This window comes from Vombatus ursinus, unplaced genomic scaffold (genome assembly GCF_900497805.2).
Source record: "Vombatus ursinus unplaced genomic scaffold, bare-nosed wombat genome assembly UNPS02014825.1, whole genome shotgun sequence".
Lineage (NCBI taxonomy): Eukaryota > Metazoa > Chordata > Mammalia > Diprotodontia > Vombatidae > Vombatus > Vombatus ursinus.
In genome coordinates, this window is record NW_020954603.1 from 9,616,169 (window position 1) to 9,626,027 (window position 9,859).

At 43.8% G+C, this 9,859-nt stretch overlaps 1 protein-coding gene across 1 annotated transcript in view; it reads right to left on the reverse strand.

Moving 5' to 3' along the window:
• Positions 1–7,801, reverse strand: part of BRDT (bromodomain testis associated) — a 32,207-nt gene extending 24,406 nt beyond the window's left edge. The window contains 5 exon segments of the mRNA XM_027838079.1: positions 411–586; positions 2,438–2,552; positions 4,156–4,293; positions 5,750–5,983; positions 7,607–7,801. Of these exon segments, the coding sequence (XP_027693880.1) occupies positions 411–586; positions 2,438–2,552; positions 4,156–4,293; positions 5,750–5,938 (618 nt within the window). The 5' untranslated portion in view covers positions 5,939–5,983; positions 7,607–7,801.
• Between the last annotated feature and the right edge of the window lie 2,058 nt (positions 7,802–9,859).

Consider the following 9,859-nt stretch of genomic DNA (forward strand, 5'->3'; position numbering starts at 1 on the left):
AACACTTAAAATGAAGGTCCAAAAATCCTTTCTTAAAAAATCAGGGGGTGTGGGGCAGCTAGGTGGCGCAGTGGATAGAGCTCCGGCCCTGAAATCAGGAGGACCTGAGTTCAAATCTAGCCTCAGCCCAAACACTTGACACTTACTAGCTGTGTGACCCTGGGCAAGTCACTTAACCCCAATTGCCCCCCCCAAATCAGAAACTTTGTTAAAAAATGCTTTGCAAAAATAAACAAAATAGGAAAAGATGTTCAAGCGTGTAGTTCCTTAAAAATGAAGGTTTGTAATAAGTGAGATGATTTTATTGCCACCTCACTTTTAACTTTTTGCTAGATATACAGTTAAGACGTGACATGGCACAATATCCCAGCGTTAACTGAGCTCTATCTTCCAGGGACCATCTGCCTTACCTGTGTTACAGCCTGTGGGGCACAGCTCGGCACAGCTGCTTTAGCAACGTGCAATGGAGAAAGTGATGTCTGCAGACATGCAGAAGAGGGAATCACTTGCTGCTCGGCTGCCATTTCAGATGCCTTGGGAGATGGTTTCTCTTTAATAGTAGAAACTCTGGGAGATGGTTGAGTACCTAATTTAAAAAAAAAGTATTCAAAAAAGTCAAATATTGACAAACAATTCTTTCAGAATTTCATTTTTATGCATTCACTTTTACACACACACACACACACACACAGAGAGAAAACAGAACCCCGATGTCATATTCCACCCATATTTCAACAACTTGTAGTTCAACTGAAATTATTATGTAGTATCTTTCCTGGTCTAAACACTCTTTCCAGGCTTCTCTGTTTTAAACTGAATGCAAGACAAGAGGCCTGTCTTAAGGAGATGAACTAAGCGGAGTAACAAAACCTTAGAACAGAAAGTTATCTCCTGTTCAGATCCCAGCCTTCCCCTTCCCAGAAATGACCAGCATCTGGCATAGAGGTTGGCACATAGTAGGCACTTCATAAATGTGCTAACTGATTGCTCCAAGGGCACATCTCCAGTAGGGCAGTGCTCAGAAGGGTTGGCGATAAGACTCGTCCTTCTCCAAGGAGAAGGGATTAAGATAGCTACATTTAAACATACTCTCCTCTCCTCGTTCCAAGATTTCTGTTAGTTCAAAATCATGGTAGGGTAGAGACATGGTCAAGGGTATGTATGGGAGGACTACCTCAGTTTGGACATCTCTCTATTGATGTTAAGTTAAACTAAATGATTTCTGAAGACCTGTATGTAAAAGAGTACAGTATCACTATTTTTCCCCTTGACAGCCCGCCATGACCACCAATCACCAGCAGCCAATTCTGAATGGCTGCCAAAAGCAGTACCATCCTCATCACCAGGATTTATTTGGCTGCCTTAAGGTTTGCCAAGCCTTTTACACTCGTCTCATTTGAGGTATATTAGAACATAAGCCCTTCTTCGTGTTCCTGTGTCTAGCACTCATGGCAGTGTCTGGCACTTCAAGGCTCCTGGTCTGTCACCAGAACCAAGAACTCTCCATGAACACTGCTACCAGCTACCCCAGTTTTCACTAAGCAGTGCTGATGGCAACGATCCGGGAAGCACAACTCAGGGATAAGCTACTGACGGAGGACAGCAGTGATCCCACACCTCCTAGAAAAACATCAGACAGAATCCGACGACACAAGACGACCAAAGTGACTGCTGCTGAGAAAGGCGGGCTGCTGTGCACTACCCCAAGTGAGGTTCAGCCAAGGGCAGGACTCAGAAGGACCTGGGAACCCTGAAAGGACAGTTCACAAGTCTAATCAAGAGCCTATCATATCATGGAATGGTTGATCTGGAGCTGGCTGTTTAGTATCCCTTAATATGCAGAAACGCTGGTGTACTCCAACACCTTTGGATCCTTTGCTGATACTGAATTACAAAATGAGGCTACCAAAGTCATTTTATTTATATCCTATTGGGAGGATTTTGTTACTAAGGGCCTCTTCATTCCTACTGTACTATCCTCAGGTGGCAGCACACTTATTTTTTTCTCTCCAATTTCAAAACATGCTTTTGGGAAAAGTGGGATTTCTGCTGATGCCCAGAGTTCCCCTCCTTGGCTAGCAGGGACGATGAGGTGGTTCTCTACCAAGGTTCCACACTTGCTGGTCAAAATCAGAACCAAAGCAGTACTATGGGAACAGCAAGTTAAGTCAAAAAGTTAGCCTATCTTCTCTTTTAGCAGAATGGGCCAGTATGTCTGGTGTGAGAGAAACCAAGAAACTTCAGGAAGCTGGTAAAGGCCATGCATGATTAACGTGGGCTTTATTCTTAGGAGAAAAATCCAATGCGTAACAGCAAGACTTACTAACAAAACTTGAGACGAGAACCCCTTATTAATTTTTAACCCAAAACACAACACAAACTTAGACAAATCTTATAAAACTTTCAAATCAGGCCCGTTCCCCCCTATTTTGTTTACCTTTTCTTTTTCTTTCTTTTCCACCTATCACTAGCTCTTCTGAAGGCATTTGAGACATTTTTTGCATAAACAATTTCTCTAAGGCTTGTGCCATGAGAACAATGTCATCACCTGGCTACAAAACAAATTAAAGATTTACGATGTTATTCAGTTACAATTGCATCATGTAAAAAATATTTTGCACATATAGCATTTGGTATACCACAGAAGGCTTCATAAAAGAAAATCAGAAAAATTACCCTTCTCACGTTACCTCTCTCTGAATTTTACAGACTCTGTCCAATGGAAATCACATTACTCTGTGTAATTATTATACCAATTTTGTCTCTGGAAAAGAAATAAGGGCTTAGACAAAGAAGAGAAGTCAACGTGAGGCAGATGGGGGAGGAAAGGAAGAACTTCCCAGCATTCATTAAGAGGCAGGAAGCATAGCCTCAGTGGTCACTGGGGCAGACTCTTAGAGCTGGAGGAGACCAGAGAGGTTAAACAGCTGTGGAGCCCACGCTGGACAGATGCTCGTTTCAAGGTGGGGAGACCCCATGGGGCAGAGGAGATATCAGCGGCACTCCCACTTGGGACCGGTGGCCTCTGGTTTCTTGTCCACTTCTAGCTTACTTATGGAGGAGACATTGGCCCAAGCAAGGGCAACCTTAACCTTCTACAAAGCGAACTCTGACTTCCCTTGTCTGCCCCAGACAGTCCTACCTCCCCACCTTTGCTCATGCTTTCCTCTCTACCCAGAACGTGCTGTCTTCTCCTTGTTCCCATTAATCCCTATTTCTATAGGACACAGTGTGGCCACCTGATACTACCTGGGTGACCTCAGGCAAGTCACTTAACCCTCCCTAAGCCTCAGTCTCCTTACCTGTACAATAAAGGGTAAGCAGGCAGACCAGGATGCCTCCGGCCTCCTCTGCTCTCCAGCATGTTAGCCCCTTCAGTCGGTCATGACCGCCTTCCCTCTCCATAGAGCACCTACCTAAACCATACCCATGCCATCCATCCCTGCTCCTGACAACCTGGCTGACCTCAGGAGGGTCACTACCCTTCCGACAGGAGATCGTAACTGACCCCTACAATTCCCAGCTCTCCACCCTTCCTCTGTCTATATGGGGAAGAACAAGACTGGGGCCTCCGAGAGGACAGGGACCAGGTCTGTGCAGACTTCTGCATCAAGAGCAATACAATGATCTGCATACAATAAATGCTTAATTGGGGAAAAAAAAAAAAAAAAAAAAACAAGTGACAGCACAGTGCATACTCAACTCCTGAACTGAGATTGAGTAGGAGGCACAACGCAGGGATTCAAATATATGTTAAATATTTGAATATCAACTATTTGGGGCAGTTGGTGACTTAGTGGAAAGAGCCCGAAGTCTGGATTCAGTCATTTTAAATCCAGTCTCGGGTCCTTCCTAGCTGTGGGACCCTAAGCAAGTCTCTGTTTGCCTCAGTTTCTTCGACTGTAAAAGGGTGATAACAGCACCTGCTTCCCAGTATCCCAGGATCAAATGAGATAATAATTGTAAGCACATAGCACAGTGCCTGGAATACAGTGATACATAAATATCAGCTATTATTAGTCACTGGATGAAAACAGTAATAAACTCAATGTATAGAACTAAAATGATAAATTGAACATATTTCTACAGTGCCTAACACTGCATAAACAACCTATTTTCTAGGACCTAGAAGTATGACTAGGAAGAGTAGCATACCTTGTTATATAAATAACAATTGGTGAACATTGTTTTCAAGTCGTCTATACATTCTGATGATTTCACATAGTATTTATGTTCCAAGCGCTTCTTAATTGTACTCAAATCCATTGGCTTCTTAATGATGCTGTAATAGTCCTGTGGTGTTTAAGTTAGGAGAAAATGAATGCTGGAGAATATGGCAAGAATACATTTGCCATAATTATTGGTGCACAAATGAAAGAAGCAAACATTTAACTTTCATCATGCTTAATTGGTTTCATCATAAAGACAGGATCTGAAAACCAAATAGCCTTGTAATAAGAGACCCAGTGTCTGACTGTCACTGGAGTGCTTACACAAAGAAAGAGGTTCAGATCTATGATAAAGACAGAATTTTAAAAATATACAGAATTACACAACCAACCTTATGCCAAAGCTGGCAGATTTGTGACAAACTTGGCACTAAGCTAAATATAACAAAAAACTAGTCTATTCTATTCAAGAAGGGAGTATAATTGCAATGTACATTTGTTAACAAAAGACAACAATTTGCACCAAAATTTCTGAAAGAATTCATTTCGTTCAGGTAGGAGTCAGAGGTGGGGATGAGGGGATGACTTAGAGGACCCAGGCAACACTTTGACATACCACGTATGTCCTAAATATTTCACATCCCCCCAAACTGGCCAGGTTACAGTGCTGTGAAAACAACTGAGCAGCCTGGCTCTGGGATTCAGCAGAGGCCCCCAGAAATCAGAGAAGTCTGACCGGCCCAAGGCTGCCCAGACTACTCTAACAATGACTGGGTGACCCCTGATTTCAACCATACCTGATGATGCTTGTAAGGATACAGTGCCCTAACAACTCCTTTGGGACAAACTAACTACAAGTTTAAGGCCAGAAAAAGTTTCAAGGAGAAGAACCTTTTTCTCTTCTGTTTTGGTTTCCTTCCCTCTTTGGGGGGTGGGAGATGGGAAGGAGGCAGTGATCCTACTGCATGTTCTTCTAGAAGCTTCCTAGGCACCATGCTCTTACTCTACGTGTGCTCTGGACCTCTGATTTCATCCATCCAGAACTCCCAAGTGTGGAAGCTCCCTTCACGAAGCCGAGCTGACGGCAAACTGGTCCGCAACTCGGCTGATTTCTTCCAGAGTTGCCTGGAAGCACCAAGAGCTTCAGTGACTTGCCCCAGTCAGGGGCAGAATCTGAACCCAGGTCTTCCTAACAGCGCATGGCCCTCTATCTACCACATCACACGGCCTTTTCCAATATGCTATGGTGCTAACTCCTACCTAAGACACTCACTTCTAGGGAAAAGCGTCTGCGACCAGAATTACAGAAATTCGCAGCTAGAGAGTGTGAAGGGAGCAGACACACCACGGCTCACACAGCTTCATCTATCTGGCAGTGTCCATCCTGCAGGTGCAGAGTGTCAGATGCTTAGGAAGACAGGGCCTGCTGCGTTAGCAGTGCTGACCATGAGTTTCCAGGGAATGCCAGGCCCCACAGTGACAATCACAGGCTTCCTAGGCCCTGACGCCCTCCACATGCAGATGCTGACCCTGCGCTGTCCTGGCACCATCTCCAAGCCGGCCCCCTATCCCCCACTCACCGGGAGCTTGAGCTTGGCAGCATCCACGGGCTGCTGGAAGGGCCATGAGAAGCTGTGCCGCCACAGAGCCTTGAGGACCACCTTCTGCAGGTACTGCAGCTGATTTGTGAGACGGCCAGTTTTTTTGGCATTTATGTACTCCGGTGGAGGAGGGTTGACAATAGCCATCTGTCGACTGGACACAGACATTTTGAACCTTTTCCTGGTGGGGTGTTGTCTTCCCTATACATATATCTGGGGAGGAAGAGGCAAGATGTGTTCAGACTTAATCGAGGCTCATGACAATGCTTCCAGCCCCCTCCCGGCCCCTCCAGTCTGGGATTCATAGTCTGATCACTACCAGTGTTGTAAAATAGCAGTCCATCCACAATCCTGTGACTCCAACGCTCACTACAGCACTGGAAGCCCTCCCCTCTGCTACTGCAAAGTGAGCTCTCTGAAGTCAAAGACCGTCTACCTTTTTGTGTCTGTAGCCCCAGTGCTTGGTGTCTGCCACAGAGGAAGCCACTTAATGATTTTTTATTCAAAGACTACATCGCCTTTTTATACATGCCTTTCTCCTATAAAGTCGGTAAAAGTTTGTTCATTGTGTAGTTCTTAGTTTTAGTATTTAAGTTTTCACAATATTTCCATTTGCTTTCTTAAAAGCATCTGCAGAGTTGAAATGTGTTTGTTAGAAACCCTATGAGAAAGACAGACTTAGGCAAGGGCTAGTTTCTAAACAAATATTCCAGATGGATGCGAGTGTAAACTTGTCTTTTGGACAATATCACAAACCAGTTAAAAATTAAGACTTGGACAGAAAAAAAGATCTTAATGGTTTAACATTCCATAAGCCAGCTTTACATTCTTCATATGCTGTTCTAAAGCCCAACCAATCCAGCCTTCTTCCTGTTTCTTACTCTAAATACCCCATGCATGGAATGTATTCACTTCTGCCTCTTTAAAAGAAATTCTTCTTCAATTAACAAAAGCCTCTCCCATCCCCAAGCTCCACTTAAAAACACAACAAAATCTTTTTACTAATACGGATAGCCAAGTAAACTCCTGCAATTGGCCGAGTTAAAGAAAAAAAAAGTCTCATTCTGTAACACGCTCTTACCTCTGCTTAAGAATCCCTAGATTCCTTCAAAGTTAATTTAACAACTTTGAATTTATTTTGCCTACCTAACTGTGTGTTACCTCCTCCTAGGGAGGGTGGGGAGTGGGTGGAAGACTACCCCTAGAGCCTAACACAGGGCCTGACAGACACTAAAGAGCTCTGCATCTTAACTTACCTTTCTATTTGTATCCCCAATGCTTTGCACACAAAACATAACAGTGCTTAATAAATGCTTTTCATTCATTTATTTCAGTCAAGCACCTAAAATGCAGTGTTTGAGTTTTTCCTGTTTATTTCATCAAAATAAAATGTTATAGGAACATTAGAAAAATCACTTCCCAGGTAAATTAGAAATCACCCTTTGGTGAGTTTTCATATCTTTTTTGGCCTCTGCAACTCAATACCACCTACCCTTCCTGGACACCGGATGCCCTCTAACAGCCTATCCTGGACTTCCTCTTTCTACACTCTTTCTTGCTGACCATATTAGCTTTAATGAGTCCAATGATCTCATCTACTCAGCTGACTCCCCCAAACGCTGTTTCTACAGCATTCTCTCTTCTGAACTCTGTGCTTCCATGGCCAACTATCCATGAGCATTTCAAATTCAACCTGTATAAAACAGCCAGTCATTAAACACTAAGCACCTACTACATTCCAGTGCAAGAGGAGGCAGTCCCTGTCCTCAAGGTGCTCATAATCTAATGTCTAAACAGACTCACCAGTCCCTCCAGCAGACCTTCTTCCAAACTTACCCATTCCCACCGCTTCCATATCCACAGTCCTTACTCCCCTCCAGGTTGTTGACACTGATCTCTCTACTGCTTTCTGTCTGACCACTCCCCTTTTAGGTCTCCCTCAGTGGAGCTTCTTCCGAAACCTCTCCTCTTCTCCCTCAATCCTATTTCACTTGGCGATCTCATCAAGGAGGGGAAGCACTGAAAGTCGGCAGGTCTAAGAACAGTCTAAGCTGTTCTTGATGTGAGGAATGCTAACAGCTTGGTTCCCACAGAATTGATAAGAAAACAGGACAGAAGGAGATTAGGTTACTGATTACACAAATATGTAAACAAGATAAGGGAGTACTTCAGGAAATGTTCCTGAAAGTATCTTGTTTGTCCAGGCTTTCCGGCTCTCCCCTCCTTTTATCTTACTTTCCTGCTGAACCAACAGTTCCTTGTTTCACGCCTTTTTGCAACCTCGATGCTGGGGAGAAGTTTCCTCACTTAAGACTGTGAGCTCTGAAGCCCAGCCAATGGGAAGAGGAGCTAGTGGGTGGGTGGGGGTTCTGTGTTAGGGTCTGTATAAACTGGCTTTGAGCTACACTCCCTCCCACACCCTGACTGGAGCCATCTTAAGTGATGCTGGGTGTGTCCTTTCCTCATGAGAAAGCAATAAAACTCCTTTTCACCTTTCTTAAGAAAAAGTCTCTGATTTGATTATTTTGAGGTTCACAAACACCCCACACGTTGACATCCTGATCCCATGGAACTCAATACTACAAGAAACCAGTCACGAAAAGCCCAGACATTCCCTCCAGAAGCATGAAGAGCCCAGGCCTAACATTAAGGCAGAAGTCAGAAGTAGGCTGGACAAATGACCAAGCAAAGAGAATTCCACCATAAAAACTTATAATGGTATCAAGGCTGCTCAGAAAAGAACGACTTTAAAACATCTACAAATAAAGACTTAAAGAAAAACACAATTTGGGCACAAATTCAACTAGAATCCCTGGAAGAGATGACCCAGGAATTAAAAAAAAAAGTTTGCCAATGTGATGAGAGTACTGGAGGGAAAAAAATGGGAGAAAAATGAGAGCTTCTGAAGAAAGAACTGGAAAGGGAATGATCAACAGCTTAGCATGAGAAGTACACAAAACCTTTCCCAGGCAATAAACTCTGAAAATTAAAAAGGATTGAATAAAAGGTAAGGGTAATGACTATGAAAAAAGACATTTTTTTAAATAAAAAGACTAAAAGAAGAAGACAGTGCAAAGTATCTCATAGCAAAAACAACTAATTTGGAAAAGAGATTAAGAAGAATAAATTTAAGAATCATTGGACTACCTGAAAGCCACGGCCAAAAAAAAAAAAAGGTAGACATATCATCTCACCACCCTAAACCAGTTCCTTCATATGTAAAATGAGAGGGTTCGACTACTAGATCCGTTCTCAGGGCCATTTCAGCTCTAAATCTTAGATCCGGGTATGTACCAGAACCACAACAACAGATATGCAAATGACAAAACCAAAGCTGAATGCTTTATAATGACCAAGCTCAAGCTACAATCATTCACCAACCACATATTAAAGTTGCCTACCATATGCTAAGCTTTGTGCTAGGCTCTGGGCAGACAGACACCAACCCCCCCAATCCATCCCTGCCCTCAAAGACAACTCAAATCTTCCCTTCTGTAAGAAACCTTTTTCTATCTCCCCTGACCCTTCCTCTCCCAATGCTACCAGTGCCTTCCCTCAGAGACACCTCCAACAGACCCCGAATCTGGGTTGTATATCTTTTCCAGTGCCTGGCGCACAGCAGGCACTTAACAAATGCCTCTGGCCCCCAAAGGAGACAACATGCACATAGCCAGGTACAAACCAAACAGGTATAGTAACTCCAAGGTGGTGCCACTTCGGTGGAGTCTGGAATGAAACCAAGGACTCTAAGGGGAGGAGGGGACAGATGCGTTCCAGGCATAAGGTCACAAAGACAAAGGCAAAGAGACCTGGGCGTCACTTGCTGAGAAAAGGCCAGGCAGCCATTTTAGTTAAATAGTATGAAATACGGCTGGCTTGTGAAATGTTTTGGAATTTATAATTCATCCCAAAGGGAATAGGGAGCTACTGGGTTTTAAAGTGGCGACATGGAAAAACCACTGTAGTAGCTGAACAGAGGATGGACTGGAAAGGGCAAAGATTTGGGGCAGGATGATAAAATAAGCCTGGCAATTGTCCACACAGAAGGTGGCAGGGGCTTAAAGCACCTTCCCTTCTATGTCAAGGGGT